At 38.1% G+C, this 17,567-nt stretch overlaps 1 protein-coding gene across 3 annotated transcripts in view; it reads right to left on the minus strand.

Moving 5' to 3' along the window:
- AQR (aquarius intron-binding spliceosomal factor) overlaps positions 1-17,567 on the minus strand; it is a 117,373-nt gene that overhangs the window by 76,060 nt on the left and 23,746 nt on the right. For all 3 annotated transcript variants that reach the window (XR_003731182.2, XM_015141813.3, XM_077939087.1), the window contains exons 6-12: positions 17,213-17,353; positions 15,148-15,216; positions 13,841-13,941; positions 11,410-11,486; positions 7,101-7,165; positions 4,761-4,877; positions 2,718-2,831 (exon numbers count right to left, since the gene is read on the minus strand). Coding sequence is in view for 2 of the 3 variants with exons in the window: in XM_015141813.3 (XP_014997299.3) it covers positions 2,718-2,831; positions 4,761-4,877; positions 7,101-7,165; positions 11,410-11,486; positions 13,841-13,941; positions 15,148-15,216; positions 17,213-17,353 (684 nt within the window). In the remaining variant the exon portion in view is untranslated. The remainder of the gene's footprint in view (positions 1-2,717; positions 2,832-4,760; positions 4,878-7,100; positions 7,166-11,409; positions 11,487-13,840; positions 13,942-15,147; positions 15,217-17,212; positions 17,354-17,567) is intronic.

Here is a 17,567-nt window from a genome sequence, read left to right on the forward strand (position 1 = left end):
CTTTTGTTTGGAACTCTGGGAAAAGACCTCACAGGGTAGCAGTCTCAACCAACATAGGGTAAGCTGTCAGAAAACAGAAATAGTAGCATTGCAACAGAGTGACTGAGATAATATCCCTAGTCTTCCTTGGGATTTGACGACAGAGTGATTGAAATAATATCCCTAGTCTTCCTTGATGCCCATGTGGCACAGAAAAGATTCAGAAGTTTTCATGTGTTCCATGGTGGATGACACAGAAGGTTGCCAAGGTTGCCAGGAGCGAGCTTGCCATGGGATTATGAGATTACTACACACAATGGCAAAATGACTCTGCAACCCAAGCATGAGAAAAGAATTGTATAAGCAAGGAAATAAACAGGTCAGTCCTTAGGAGAATGCTAGCACCATCAGGCAAAGTTGGGGCCTCCTCAACAGGGGAAATAGCCAAGTTCCTTGGAAGCAATAATGATGCTTTGCCTGTGTCAATACAATAGACCACATGCCACACCAGCTGTGGTTATTCCAAGGGCACAGGACAAAAACACTAACGCTGTGAAAAAAGCAGGAAAAGACATCTGAGTTAATCCCTCTTCCAAAACAATAAGGCTATTTTGGTATCTCCACATACCTACTAGGAAAGAAAAATAACAGAGATTTTTTTTCGCTTTGTACACCGTTATTTATTTATTTATTTTTCTTCTAAAAACAAGAAAAACGGGATACATGTGGAAATGTGCAGGTTTGTTACATAGGTATACATGTGCCATGGTGGTTTGCTGCACCTATTGGCCTGTCCTCTAAGTTCCCTCCCCTCAACTCCCATCCCCAACAGGTCCTCGTGGGTGTTGATCCCCTCTCTGTGTCCATGTATTCTCAATGTTCAACTCCTGCTTATGAGTGAGAACATGCAGTGTTTGGTTTTTCATTCCTGTGTTACTTTGCTGAGGATGATGACTTCCAGCTTCATCCATGTCCCCATAAGGGACATGATCTCATTCCTTTTGATGGCTGCATAGTATTCCATGGTGTGTATGTGCCACATTTTCTTTATCCAGTCTATCATTGATGGGGATTTGGGTCGGTTCCATGTCTTTGCTATTGCAAATAGTGCTGCAATAAACATAAGTGTGCATGTGCCTTCATAGTAGAATGATTTATATTCTTTTGGGTATATACCCAGTAATGGGATTGCTGGGTCAAATGGTATTTCTCGTTCTAGATCCTTGAGGGATCACCATACTGTCTTCCACAATGGTTGAACTAATTTACATTGCTACCAACAGTGTAAAAGCATTCCTATTTCTCTGCAGCCTTGCCAGCATCTATTGTTTCCAGAGTTTTTAATAATTGCCATTCTGACTGGTGTGAGATGGTATGATATCTCATTGTGGTTTTGATTTGCATTTCTCTGATGATCAGTGATGTTGAGTTTTTCTTCGTATGTTCGTTGGCCACATAAATGTCTTCTTTTGAGAAGTGTCTGTTCATACACGTTGCCCACTTTTTGATGGGGTTGTTTTTTTCTTGTAAATATGTTTAAGTTCCTTATAAATTCTGGATATTAGACCTTTGTCAGATGGATAGATTGCAAAAATTTTCTCCCATTCTGTAGGTTGCCTGTTCATTCTGATGATAGTTTCTTCTGCTGTGCAGAAGCTCTTTAGTTTAACTAGATCCCATTTGCCAATTTTGGCTTTTGTTGCAATTGCTTTTGGCGTTTTTGTCATAAAGTCTTCGCCCATGCCTATGTCCTGAATGGTATCGCCTAGGTTTTCTTGTAGGGTTTTTATGGTTTTGGGTTTTACTTTTAAGTCTTTAATTCACCTTGAGTTAATTTTTGTATAAGCTGTAAGGAAGGGGTCCAGTTTCACTTTTCTGCATGTGGCTAGCCAGTTTTCCCAGCACCATTTACTGAATAGGAGATCCTTTCCCCATTGCTTGTTTTTGTCATGTTTGTCAAAGATCAGATGGTTGTAGACGTGTGGTGTTATTTCTGAGGTCTCTGTTCTGCCCCACTGGTCTATATGTCTGTTTTGGTACCAGTACCAAGCTGTTTTGGTTACTGTAGCCTTGTAGTATATAGTTTGAAGTCAGGTAGCGTGATGCCTCCAGCTTTGGAGAAGAGAGATCTCTTAAGAGATAGCTAACTTGATTATAAAAGGGTTTGAACTGAACCTTTACCCCCTACAAAAGACTCTTTAAAACAGAAATAGCTGGATTACTTTAAACAGAAATAGCTGGATTATTTTAAACTGACAAATAAAACTTCCTTCTACCATCAGAGAAGCTGAAGCTCAAGAACAAGATAAGATCAGCAATAGAAAACAAATGAAGATACTTTTTTGGGCATATCTGAACTACACTGGTAAATTTCAGTCCCATCATATGTGTTCATCTTAAAAATGTGCAAAATGCTTACACACCCCCTGCCATATGTTGAAATACTCTTTAATAAAATAAAACTGACAGCAGAGCTAATATTTAAATGCACCAAACTGGCCCAATAACTAATATTTCTGAGTAGCAAATATCAGTATACTGATTCACAGAATTTAGACAGGTTATAAAAGAAAGTCTTATTTTTCAAGAATTCATCAGAAAAAGAAACATTAAAAATATTGAATATAAAAACACTATTAAATTAACATCGTTTTCAATCTGTACCTATAAAAAACCTAAATTGTAGTATGACAAAACCTTATGGAGCATACACAAAGTCTATAATGTATTTTAATTACCTGTAGAGATGTAATTCTATCATAGTGAATTGTGGTCATCTCATTCTCTGTCAGAGCATTTCCAGTTTGGTCATTAATTTCGAAACCAGTATAGAATTTAAGCATGTCCAAAAGCTGAAGAAACACATTTAAATGTATAAATCATATGAACATAAGGGCAAGAAAGCACAATACTATTTAAAATAATAAACAGGTTCACACAGTTTCTCAGAGGTGCTGAAAAACTCAGGAATGCAAACATTACAAAAAAGATTTTTAGAGTATATCCAACTAAAAATGTTTTAGTTACGTGAAAATGGAGTATGTGAATAAATTGTTAAGTCTATTTCATATACATCATCTACTTCTGCAAAGAAAAACTTATACTGCAATCCCAATACTTAAGAGACATTAAGGAGGTAATCTAAAGAAGCCCAGCATTTTAATGAAACAAACAAAATCTATCTTATCTATCTACATCACTGAAAACTTACAAAGCTATAGCACCAGAGGGAACTCCTGAGGTCTCTTACTACAGGTTTGGCAATTCATAATTGGAGATACTTTTTTATATGCTGCTTTTTTTTTTTTTTTTGAGTCAGAGTCAAGCTTTGTCGCCCAGGCTGGAGTGCAGTGGTGCGATCTCGGCTCACTGCAAGCTCTGCCTCCCGGGTTCACGCCATTCTCCTGCCTCAGCCTCCCGAGTAGCTGGGACTACAGGTGCCTGCCACCACGCCCAGCTAATTTTTTGTATTTTTAGTAGAGACTGGGTTTCACCATGTTAGCCAGGATGGTCTCAATCTCCTGACCTCATGATCTGCCCGCCTCAGCCTCCCAAAGTGCTGGGATTACAGGTATGAGCTACCGTGCCTGGCTGTGCTGCTTCTTTTAGGGAAAAACAGTAAGACAGGGAAAGCTAAGTTATTCTTTTTTCTCCATGGCCATCAAAGTCCTTTGGCTTAGTTTCTCTTGCTAACGAGGCTCTGATGTCTCCCCTGTAGCAGCAGCTTCAACAGAGCCTACTGGCTGCACTCAACTCAAATCTTTATTTTTAGATCTAATCTATGGCAGATCAGATATTAGGATTTAAAATATTTTAATATATGTGGCAAATCACTAGACAGAAATTTTAAAAAATAGGAGAAATGCTCACAGATATAAAAGAACAAAGGGGATATGTAAACACATACCAAAATTGTATCTCTAAGTATGATCTCATTGAAAGATAGCATTAGAAGTTTGTTAAAAATGATTTCTTCTGCTGGGTGCTGTGGTTCACGCCTGTAATCCCAGCATTTTGGGAGGCCAGGGTGGGCAAATTGCCTTAGTTCAGGAGTGTGAGACCACCTCAGTAACATGGTGAGGCCCTGTGTCTACTAAAAATACAAAACATTAGCCAGGCGTGGTGGTGCATACCTGTAATTCCGGCTGGTATCAGGATGGTATTAAACTGGGGAGGCTGAGGCTGGAGAATCACTTGAACCCAGGAGGCGGAGGCTGCAGTGAGCCGAGATCATGCCACCACCACTGCACTCCAGCCTGGGTGACAGAGCAAACTCTGTCTCCACAAACAAAACAAAACCAAAAGAAATGCTTTCTTCTGCATGACATAACAGGAAATGTAAAATACTGTGTCTTCCTACCAAGACAACAAAGTTAAGTGCATTTGCAGCTTCCTTATTCAAGGGAGCATGTACACTTCTACACGATCAACTGTCTGTCACCATCATCTTATAGAAAGAATCATAGTATTGGGGCATAGTTCATTTAAAATTAATGCCCATCAGCTATTATATTTCACATAAAATCAAAACTTGTGAACATGTGTGACTGTATTCCCCAAATCATAATTTAGTGCAATAAAAAAAATCACATATAATGAACAAAAAGTTATATAATTACTAGAGGCAATCTATATAAGAATACATTCATTTTACACATTAAGACATGACTTTAAAATAACCAGGAGTTTGTGTTATGCCCTGATACTGCCAGTTGTGTGGCAAAGAAAAGATCAGTTTAGAAAGTAAAACAATAAATATGTTCAGATACATAAATATTCACCTGGGAAAAAAGATGGCCATCCTCTTCTCTACGAACAAGATTGGAAAGGTAACAGTGAACCAGAAGGTGGGAGTCATCCAGGATGGTATTAAACCAGCGCCTTGTGGGTAATAGGGCCTGGGAAAAACAAACATCGTAACAGTAAGTTTGCATCTATTCTCCACAGCTAGAAGTGAAATGTACTGATATTTAACTCACAAGTATTAATCACATACAAGGCACCCTCCAACCTTCCAATAGACACACGGTACACAATGCAAGAGGTCCCGTTCATGCTGTAAATAAACCCAGTGGCAATGTTTTTGGTTTTAAAAACAATAATGATGAAAGAACTTTTAAGATAAAATTGAAAATAAGGGACCGGGCATGGTGGCTCATGCCTATTATCCCAGCACTTTGGGAGGCCGTGGCAGGTGGATCACCTGAGGTCAGGAGTTCGAGATTAGCCTGGCCAACAGGGCAAATCCCTATCTCTACTAAGAATACAAAAACTAGCTGGGTGTGGTGATGGGCGCCTGTAATCCCAGCTACTCGGGAGGCTAAGGCAGGGAGAATTGCTTGAACCCAGAAGGCAGAGGTTGTCTTCAACCAAGATCCTGCCACCACACTCCAGCTTGGGTGACAGACCAAGACTGTCAAAGACAAGAAAGAAAGAAAAGGAAGGAAAGGAAGGGGAGGAAGAGGAGCAAGGGGAGGAAGGGGAGGAAGGGAGGGAGGGAGGAAGGGGAGGGAGGAAGGGGAGGGAGGGAGGGAGGGAGGGAGGAAGGAAGGAAGGAAGGAAGGAAGGAAGGAAGGAAGGAAGGAAGGAAGGAAGGAAGGAAATCTAGCACTAAAGGAATCTCACAGATCATCTTGTCCCGTAGTTTTCCAACAAAATCCTACATAAAATCCCATATGTACTGTGTGTAAGTTTAAAAGTGGAGTTGCTCTGAGAAAAAAGGAAGTACAAATTCCTATGTGGAGATTCCTGTTTCCTCTCCTCATGTTCCCCTACACCATAGCTTGCAAATCACTAATCTAATCAAATATCCTCATTTTATAGATGAAGTTATTGAGACCCTCAGAAGTTATAAATTAGTTACTGGCAAAGCTAGAATTTGAAAGATCTCATGAATGACTGCTAGTCCAATATGCTAATACTCGTATCAAGAAACCACCTTACTTCTCCAGATAAGGAACAGATTTTCTTTCAATTTCCCACATTAATGAGAAAGGAAAGGAAATCAATTCTGTATCTGAACTTGTCAGCAAATCCTGCGCGAAAGAGTACGAATTTTTTTTTGTTTTTAAGAATCTTCATTTTAAAAAATTGAACACAGCAGCTATATTTTTCTTCGCAAACATTGGGCACATTTACGCAAACATTGGGCACATTTAGAAAAGTGAGATTATTTAAGGAGACAATTATAAACCCATGACTTCAGCCACTATAGAAAACTCTGTATGAGGGGTATTAAAGTATGACACAAAATAAATTGTCACTGCTAGACTCATGTTTAATAACTACACTACGTAATATTTTTTCTACACACAACAGCCCATGATAGATGAGTCAGTCATTTGAAAACTTCAAGGGCCAACTACTCGTGACTTCCTTCTCTAAGTGACACCCTGAAACAGGTACAAAGTAAAACGAGTTTGAGGTGATGAAGAAGTACTTCATATAGACCAGGCACGGTGGCTCACACCTATAATCCCAAGCAATCCTCCTACTTGGGAGGCCAAGGTGGAAGGACTGCTTGAGCCCAGGAGTTTGAGACCAGCCTGGGCAATATGGTGAAACCCTGTCTCTACAAAAAACACAAAAATTAGCTGGGCGTGGTGGTGCCCAACTGTAGTCTAAGCTGCTCAGGAGTATGAGGTGGATCCGGAGGATCACTTGAGGCCTGGGAGGCGGAGCTTGCAGTGAGCCGAGACGGCGCCACTGCGTTCTAGCCTTGGTGACAGAGCAAGACCCTGTCTCAAAGGAAAGAAAAGAAGAAAAGAGAAGAGAAAAGAAGAGAAGAGAAAATAATTTTTTTATTTTATTAGTGTATTTTTACTGTATTTTATTGTATTGTATTAACTTTTTATTAATGTATAATGTATATTAATGTATATCAATAAATAATGTATACTATATCATTATACAATACATGGGCGCCCAATATGTATTGTATTATTATACATATGTATAATATATATGTATACAATAAATAATACAATACATATGTATAATAAATATATACTACATATGTACTGAAAGAAAAGGAAAGAAAAAAAATACTTCATATATAGTCATATGCTCAATCTTGGACCCCCTAATGATTATATAACAAAAGGTCACTGTAGATTTCTTACCTCTAGATCAATCATAAGTTCAATGAATCTTTCACAGTAATGAACTTTGTCCATAGTGACAGGTTCTAGACATAAGAGAGAAAGCATGATAGAATTTTCTTACTAGGCCATTTTGCACGCTGTTTCTGAAAACTGGCAGTTATTTAATAACTTAAAGTCATTTGTCTTTTATTCACCAGAATTGGACTATGATCTAGAATGAGGATCTCACATATATGTATTTTTTTAAGGCAGGTCTTACCCTGATACTTGGCTCTACAAATATGAGAAAATAAAAAATCTAGCTTGGGTCAGAAGCACATTTTAAAAATCAGGTTTGCAAAGACATTTTAAAAGTATTAATCTTTAAAAATCCGTATTTAATTAGATCTTGGAAAAACTTAGAGATATAAAAACTAGAAGGCAGTTTTATATCAGTTTTTGCTCCACTTTCCTCATTGTCTTTACATTCTAAACTTCTGAGAGTTTTCTCATATGTACAAACACACAAACGTGTATCTACACACACACACCTTTAAACTGCACTGAAAACTAGAGATAATTTTTATGATTTTTTCCACTGTACATATTACTTTAACATTAGAATGCCAATGACACAACGAACAATAAAAATACCTTCTAAATCACTAGCTTATTATATTACTATTTATGAGCATAATATACTATTTTTACAAACATTTATTTTTGTTTTTAAATAATTACAACCTTAGGGCATGAAATTCTTTCAGAGTACAAGCTTTTTTCCAATGCCAGGAAATGGTCTACCATTTTACCAACTAAAACCATCCTGTCAAGTTGGTTTCAATTAAAACAAAGATAATTTTAGGTTTCCTGTTGCTACTTAGTTTAAAGACTTGCAGCAGTGACTAACACCCAGTGCCAGACCTACAGAAGGCATCCTACAAATGCTTACATAAAAATCCATTTATTTATCTGTAGTGTACCGGAAAATGGAAAGCTTAATGTAAAGCAAGAAATGCGAATACTTTTGTGTTTAACATATACAGAAATGTTAACTGGAACTTTTTCAGCTAGCATATGCCCATAATCCAAACCCTGAAATAACAGAAGTATAGAAATTATTAGCTGGAAAAGACCTTTGAGAGCATCTATTCTAGATCTTCATTTTCCAGGTAGAAAAACATGATCAGAGAAAATGACCTGATAAAGGTGTAAAGCTAGAATGGTTGGTTAGAACTGGAACTCAGGTTTTCTGAGACATACACATACAGTTGTTTAAAATAAAAATTTAAAGGAGCAATTTTTAAATTAAATCCATTCAAACCAATCTTTTGTTGCTACCTTTTGTTCTCGTAACCGTCAAAGGAAAACATTTTTTCCCAAACTAAAAGAGTGAGCAAATTCTGAATTCTGTATCTTTATTTATGTCTCGAGAAATTACTGGCAATGGCCTATTTAAAATTAGAAAACAATGCATGGTGCTCAAGTTCTGTGCCCTGGTGAATAAAGCTGCATGTTTTTACCATAGCTGGTCTACTGGGCATGTTGCCTAAGGTAGAAACCTTGGTATCCCAATTTCAGGCACAAATATATCCTTATCATTTGTCTCTGCTACACTGTAACTTTTTTACCCTTCTAACAGCAATCTTAACATCTCAGACTATCCTACACAGATTTTCAACAACTCATCTGGGCATTCCGTTTTTAATGACCCTATTTTAAAAGGAAACTACAATCCTTCTTAAAATCTTTGAAAAATTAGCCTTCTGTTTCCTAAGTATATAATCCATCTATCTTCATACCCATTCTGAACTGGCAAATTATTGTCACCATCCTGTTAGTTCCTTTGCCAGCAAGCTGACAAGTTTTGATAAAAACTCAAGACTAAGAAATGATGTCTTCTAGCCAGGCGCAGTGGCTTACACCTGTAACCTCAGCACTTTGGGAGGCTGAGGAGGGATCACTTGAGGTCAGGAGTCCAAGACCAGCCTGGCCAACATAGTGAAACTCCATATCTACTAAGAATACAAAAATTAGCCGGACATGGTGGTATGCACCTGTAGTACCAGCTACTCGGGAGGCTGAGGCAGGAGAATCACTTGGACCCAGGAGGCAGATGTTGCAGTGAGCTGAGTTTGCACCACTGCACTCCAGCCTGGGAGACAGAATGAAACTCCATCTCAAAAAAAAAAAAAAAAAAAAAGTTGTTTTCTGACAGTATATAAACAATAGTGGCAACAGCAAGTGGTTTATAGGCTGTTAAATTACTGCATGCCCTATGTTCTTGTTTTTGAAACCTAGATGACCCTAGATAAACATTCCACAGTTAGAGATATCAATTTTTATTACAGACATTAGTTCTATAGACATTAGTACCTCAAAGCACTCAATGTTACTCTTTGTGCCAAGAAAACCCAATCTTAGGCCAGGCGCGGTGGCTCACGCCTGTAATCCCAGCACTTTAGGAGGCCGAGGCGGGCAGATCATGAGGTCAGGAGATTGAGACCAGCCTGGCTAACATAGTGAAACCTCATCTCTACTAAAAATACAAAAAATTAGCCGGGCGTGGTGGTGGGCACCTGTAGTCCCAGCTACTCGGGAGGCTGAGACAGGAGAATGGCATGAACCTGGGAGGCTGAAGTTGCAGTAAGCCGAGATCACGCCACTGCACTTCAGCCTGGGCAACAGAGCAAGACTCTGTCTCAAAAAAAAAAAGAAAGAAGAAAACCCAATCTTAGTCCTCTTTCCAGGTTGAAGGCACTTAGTGTTAAGATACAGATACACTAACATTAAGTGACTTAAGATTATAAGCATAAAACGTTTTCTTTATACTAATGCTAGCAGCAGTACTGTGCCCCAAATCAGATACAAATGATTTACTGCATTGGTATCAACTCCTCACTGAATTGTAGCTATGATTTTCAGCTGTAAAATATTACTTGAAGGGTCGGCATTTATAACTCATTCCATTGTATTTTTTTAAAAGCTGTACTTTCTGATGCAAAAATATAAATATGGTACACCTATAGAGCTGTTCTTAGATTATATTCCACTTAAAAATATTAAACAACTGGCTGGGTATAGTGGCTCATGCCTGTAATCCCAGCACTTTGGGAGGCTGAGACGGGTGGATTACCTGAGGTCAGGAGTTCAAGACAAGCCTGGCCAACATGGTAAATCCCATCTCTACTAAAAATACAAAAATTAGCTGGGCGTGGTGGCACACGCTTGTAACTCCAGCTACTCAGGAGGCTGAAGTAGGAGAACTGCTTGAGTCCGGGAGACGAAGGTTGCAGTGAGCCAAGATTGTGCCACTGCACTCCAGCCTGGCTGACAGAGTGAGACTGTCTCAAAAAATAATAATAATAAACAATTATAATTATATACAATTATATAATAAACATAATATATATAATATATAATAATATATATAATAATATAATAAATTATAATTATATTTTATATAGATTATGTATATAAATATATATAATTATATTTTATTTTATATATATTTATATATAATAAAAATATATATACATTTTTATATAGTATATACTCTATATAATATATACTTACTTTTTAAATCAATAAATGGAGCTATGATGGAGGAAAATCCTTCTATTTAGTCTTTTAGCTCAAATATCAGTAATATTTCTCCTTTTTTCCTCCAAACAGTATCAATAGTACTAAAAACACTATTCAGCACCATATTATAAATAACATGCAAATATGGTCTGTAATTTTCCTGTTCACAACTGTATCCCAGCACCTTAGACAGGACCTAGATCTAGTAATTAGGTGATAAAAATATTTGCTACTTAAAGGAATATTTCAATAACCACACTGGTGCCTTTAAAATAACCCTTAGGCCAGACGTGGTGGCTTACGCCTGTAATTCCAGCACCTTGGGAGGCTGAGGTGAATGGATCACTTGAGGTCAGGAGTTCGAGACCAGCCTGGCCAACATAGATAAACCTCATCTCTACCAAAAATAAAAAACTAGCCAGGCATGGTGGCGCAAGACTGTAATCACAGCTACTCGGGAGGCTGAGGCAGGAGAATCGCTGGAACCCTGGACGGGGAGGTTGCAGTGAGCCAAAATCATGCCACTGCACTCCAGCCTGGGTGACAGAGCAAGACTCTGTCTCAAAAAATAAATAAAATAAAATAACCTTAAAGGCAGTCCCAATACTCACACTGGTAATATATTTAAAAAGGAGAGGACATACACTTTGCCAATACAATTTAAAATCATTCCAAGAACAGTTTTTATATTAGAGATGAGTAAATACCACAGGGGCAGTTACATGAGAATTTCCCAAATGCATTGAGTAAAAAAGATAGTTACCGGAAAGTGGGACTGACTTCAGTACAGAGATAAACTTCTGGATGAGTTGTGAAAGAAATCTCCTCTCTTGATATGCCCTAAAATCAGAAAGAACATTGACCAATTATTTTCGAAAAATAGTCATTTCAAAAGTAAATTCTAAATGTTGATAATGGCTTTCCTATACTGTTCAACTGTTCATTTCTCTGTGAAGCTGGGACTATAACTTGAATATACAGCTTCTTCTTTCTATGTAAATGCAGTGCTATAAGAAAAGGAGAGTCACATTACTGATCTAATAAGCCACCTAAGCAAGCACCTCCTTCTTGCACCGTGAACGTTTTCTTTTTTTCTTTTTTGAGTTGGAATCTCGCTCTGCTGCCCAGGCTGGAGTGCAGTGGCACAATTTCATCTCACTGCAACCTCCACCTCCAGGGTTCAAGCAATTCTCTTGCCTCAGCCTCTGGAGTAGCTGGGACTACAGGTGCCTGCTACCATGCCCAGCTAATTTTTGTATTTTCAGTAGAGATGGGGCGCCACCATCTTGGCCAGGCTGGTCTTGAACTCCTGACCTTGTGATCCACCTGCCTTGGCCTCCCAAAGTGTTGGGATTACAGGCGTGAGCCATGACACCCAGCCTGAGCCACAGCGCCCAGCCAAACATTTTCATGTGATTTACAAGTCAGACCGAGAAAGAAGTTACAAAATTCCATTTATAGTCTGCCCTTACCATTAAAAATCTCACATTTAATGTAGTTAAAATGCGATGAAAAATATTATATTTTAACATTTAAGTATTAAGTATAAGAGAGTATTACAACAGCTAAAGATCAAATGCTTAAAAAACAATTTTCTATTCATTACTACTTTAAGATACATTCACTAATGAACAGACATGTATCAAGTATCGTATAGCTGTAAATGCTTGTAACAGTCCTGCTGGAAATACAAAGAAGGGGAATGGCTAAAATCTACTTGTAATAACAAGTCATATATTATAAACACAATTAGTAATACATGCCAGTATGCAATTAATAAAACTGCCTGACACTAATTAAGCACGCATGGTGCCAGGATCTAAACTATGCTAAACACTTCACATCTTTTTCTTTTTTTTTTTTTTTTTTTGAGACGGAGTCTCGCTGTCGCCCAGGATGGAGTGCAGTGGCATGATCTCGGCTCAGTGCAAGCTCCGCCTCCCAGGTTCACACCATTCTCCTGCCTCAGCCTCCCAAGTAGCTGGGACTACAGGCGCCCGCCACCATGCCCGGCTAATTTTTTGCATTTTTTTTAGTAGAGACAGGGTTTCACCACGTTAGCCAGGATGGTCTCATCTCCTGACCTTGTGATCCGCCTGCCTCGGCCTCCCAAGGTGCTGGGATTACAGGTGTGAGCCACTGCACCCGGCCTTCACATCATATTTAATACTGATAACAGTCCTTGGAAATGGGAAATATTGTCCAGATTTCACAATGAGGCTTAGAGGTGAAGTAACTTGCCCAAAGTCATACAACAATTGAGTGTGGAATCTAGCTAAGTCTGATTGTAGAACATCCCAATCATTACATAAACAGCTGGTGTTTCAAAAAAAATCAGAGCATGTGTTCTAGGAGTTCAGATGAAAGCACTATGATCTAAAGTAGTTGGTCTGGAAGAGTGTTTATATGGTTAATATTGAATTAAGTGGAGTGAAGAGGAAAGGGATTTAGGAAAGAAATGCTTAAGAAACAATGACTAGAGTATTCCAGTGATTTACAAGAGTCACAAGAAACAGCTGGAAGCTTCTGAAAGCCTTGTAAGAAGTTTAGAGTTAGGCTGGGTGCAGTGGCTTATGCCTGTAATCCCAGCACTTTGGGAGGCCAAGGCAGGCGGATTACCTGAGGTCCGGAGTTCGAGACCAGCCTGACCAACATGGAGAAACCCCATCTCTACTATAAATAAAAAATTAGCTGGGCGTGGTGGTGCATGCCTAGAATCCCCCAGCTACTTGGAGGCTGGGGCAGGAGAGTCGCTTGAACCTGGGAGGCAGAGGTTGCAGTGAGCCACAGTCGCACTATTGCACTCCAGCCCGGGCAACAAGAGTGAAACTTGGTCTCCAAAAAAAAGTGAAGGAGTAAGAAAAGAAACAAAAAGTTATATTAATAGCCTAAAGATAGTGGAGCAAATTGAGAATCATCCATGAGGCACACGGACAATAGGCAGGGAGAAAAACAGTGGGTCAACTATATATACTTAGTAGCACAGAAAGAAGGAAAAGAAGAAAAGCATGATGTTCTGGCTTCTGCTTTAGATCTTTGTGAAAAATATTCTTATGACAGTCTAGGTAAAAGTACTTATTATAACTTATTTGGGCTCAGCACTATATAAAGGGAAACAACAAACCAGTCAACATCATCTAAAGTCCACAATCCAGCATAATAAGCCAACATGAAATGACGCTCTGCCAACATACTGTTCTCTTGCTTCTGGATCCATCTTTTCATCATTCTTTTTAATCAAGTTCCAGAATTTTCTTAGCTTAGGTGTCTTTTTTAATTCTAATTCCAATCGTGCCTGAAGAAGAGATGTGTTATTAAATTACCAGTAACCTCAAAGTTTACAAGGATAAGGATTAGATCAACTATTTGCTAGTTTTCTAATATATGAGTACAAAAGAGAGCAATCAAGATTGTAAGCTCAATAATTATTTTTTTATTTCAAAACTTAAAGAGCTAAGTCTGAAAAATATATGCATCAACACTTAGCATAATCACTGAGGTTTGAAAAATATGAGTCTGAAAAAATGCACAAAAAACAGCTATCACAAGTAAATAAGGAAATGTCCACATTAGCATATTGTCACTTTTTAACTTAGTATTAACTATTTATTTATTTATTTATTTTATTATTATTATTTTTTTTTTGAGACGGAGTCTCGCTCTGTCACCCAGGCTAGAGTGCAGTGGCCGGATCTCAGCTCACTGCAAGCTCCGCCTCCCAGGTTCACGCCATTCTCCTGGCTCAGCCTCCCGAGTAGCTGGGACTACAGGCGCCCGCCACCTCGCCCAGCTAGTTTTTTGTATGTTTTAGTAGAGACAGCGTTTCACCATGTTAGCCAGGATGGTCTGGATCTCCTGACCTCGTGATCCGCCCGTCTCGGCCTCCCAAAGTGCTGGGATTACAGGCTTGAGCCACCGCGCCCGGCCTAGTATTAACTATTTATATCTGCCTTATGTTTTCATGCCCATCAACTGGTACTTATGAATGAGTCTGCATATCTGAGTATAAGCAGAAACACCTACATGCAGGAAATGAAACTCTGAATAAAGCATTACACTGAAATCTGATAGTTTTAACTTTACCTAAGATGTATTAATTTGGCTTTGGTGCTTGCACATATTACCCAATAAAGACTTTATGAAAAAATGGAAGTCATTAATATTAGGTATGATCCAGATCTTCTCCTACAGCTACATATATACTCTAATCAAGGAAAAAAAAATTCAAGTCCACATTTAGTCTCATCTATACTTTGCTAAATTAACCCCCCTTTCTCTACAAGTTCAATAGATACTACCTTCTTCATTTTATATTACTAAAATTAAGTTAAACATCAAATGCACATAAAAACTTTATTTGTAAGTTAATGCAAAGTGGTTTTTCTAAGAAAAGGGGTATTTACCTACCACTTGTATATCCAAGATTAAGGCTATAGACTCTAAAACCACATGCTCTACTTATAACAAATACATTCCTAAGATTCTGAAATTAGAGACTTACCAGCTGTAAGCCCATCCACATTGGGAGGGAGATAAGCTGCTGTACTTGACTCCGTATCAAGTCTACCTCCTGTTTAGGGCATGAAGGAAACAAGTTCATAAACATACCAGCATTTCTACCTAAGTCTTTACATTAAGAAGTATTACTGCCTTTTTAAGTCACCTGGATGGAAAACACGCCACCAATATTTTCCAATTAATATTTTGATATTAAAAAGTTCAATGTTTTAAAAAAGATTCCATCCTTATTATTTACAGATTTTGTATTTGCAAATTCATACACTAACAAAAATGTATTTGTAACTCCAAAATCAATACTCCATGTGCTTTCACAGTCATCCAGACAAAAATCTGAGTTGCCTGACGTGCACCTTCTCAGGTGAGACTGAACTGATGCTCTGCTTCATTCTCATTGAGTACTTTTTTTTTGGCATGTTTGTGCTTTTTGATGATTTCACTGTTTAAAATGGCACCAAGCCCAAGGCTGAAGGGCTGTCTGATGTTCATGGGTGCAAGAAGGCTGTGGTATGTCTTACAGAGAAAATACGTATGTTAGACAAGCTTCGTTCAGGCATAATTATAGTGCTGTTGGCAGTGAGTTCATGGTTAATGAATCAACAATATACAATAAATAAGCTGTCTTTAAATAGAAACACACATAAAATAAGGCTATGTATTGATAGTTTGTATAATGTCATGACCAACGCTTGCAGGAACCTAACCCTGTACTTCCTCAAGGAGTAATGGTTCAGCATTAGCTCATTCACTGTTCATAGCTACTTTATAAAATGAACGCGGCCGGGCGCGGTGGCTCAAGCCTGTAATCCCAGCACTTTGGGAGGCCGAGACGGGTGGATCACGAGGTCAGGAGATCAAGACCATCCTGGCTAATACGGTGAAACCCCGTCTCTACTAAGAAAGACAAAAAAAAACTAGCCGGGCGAGGTGGCGGGCGCCTGTAGTCCCAGCTACTTGGGAGGCTGAGGCCGGAGAATGGCGTGAACCCGGGAGGCGGAGCTTGCAGTGAGCTGAGATCCGGCCACTGCACTCCAGCCTGGGCTACAGAGTGAGACTCCGTCTCAAAAAAAAAAAAAAAAAAAAAACGTAACTACCTCAAATAAGAATTGACTGCATATTTTAAAAGATAAAGCATTTCAATAATAAACTAGTTTGATAAGTTGGTTAAAACTATCACCAAATTACTAATACTAATAAAATCTTATTTCTGCTTAGTTTCTGATAAGAAATCACATCTATTTATATTTCTATTTGTTCTGTTTAGTTTAATAAATGTTAAAGAGATAACAGTGGTATCCAGTGCAGGCATCATAAATCTTTTTTTATGCCTTTAAAAGATCCATGTGAGATAGTACATGGAAACAGCTAATAACTATCCATCTATTAACACTCAGTCTTCAGGATAAGAAAGAACTCCGTGCATTCTCCTGCATGGGTGTAAGTGAATTATCAATTCAGAGGCACTAGATAAATATGTATATTTACCAGATAACCACAGTAGGAAAACTCAAATAAAACATTAATTACTGAAAAAATTTAATTTTTTAGAAGATAATCTTATGAGGGATGAAAATGTATCACACACAAGACATTTTCAAAGATCATCTACAAATGGCCTTTATCAGTTAACTCAAAATACAACTCTCCTACTGACCAACCAGCCTGTGCATAAGGCATGATGAAGAGTAATGAAACTACATCCCTGTATGTATATGCAGTTTGTGGCACAGATCTCATTACTACAATTCCATATTAACCAGTCTCCTTGCTGCTTCTCCTTTTTGTGCTCTCTCTTTGGAGTTTCAGTTCTTATAATCATTTTTCTTAAGAGTCCAGATAGAAAAAATTAAGTATCAAGTTCAAATCTATTAAAAAGTGAACATATCTTACAAAATGGTTTTACTGATAAGTGGCTGAAATCAAGCTAAGCATTATCCTTATTCGCCACTATTATGGATGAAGAGTTGGCTACAGAGGTAATTTCATCTAAACTCAACTAAAAGAACAAGAAAACTCGAAAATTACCCCAAAATATAAAGTAAAAGTACCAAACTATTGAAGCAATGATCAAGAAAAAGTAGTAAGACTGTCTGTTCATGAAGTGAAAATTCACCATCAGTTTCAGCTAAGGCCGCCTTCAAGATGTGTTTAAAAAAGAATGGGAAGTGGTCTGGCTTCTTCTTAAAAATCTGAAAAGAAAAAGAATAAAAATTCATTTTGAATTGGTTTGCTCACTTAAGCTTTAAAGAAGCCCTAGTAGGCTTTTTAGCAGTCTATTAAAAAAACCAAATAATTACAAAAGAGTTATTTGCGTATCTATAAAATAAGCATCACGTGCTTACTTATAATTAATGGCAAGTCAAATACAGGTTTCTGACAGGACTATGAGAGAGCTGCAGAAAC

Source organism: Macaca mulatta, chromosome 7, assembly GCF_049350105.2.
Source record: "Macaca mulatta isolate MMU2019108-1 chromosome 7, T2T-MMU8v2.0, whole genome shotgun sequence".
NCBI classification, from domain to species: domain Eukaryota; kingdom Metazoa; phylum Chordata; class Mammalia; order Primates; family Cercopithecidae; genus Macaca; species Macaca mulatta.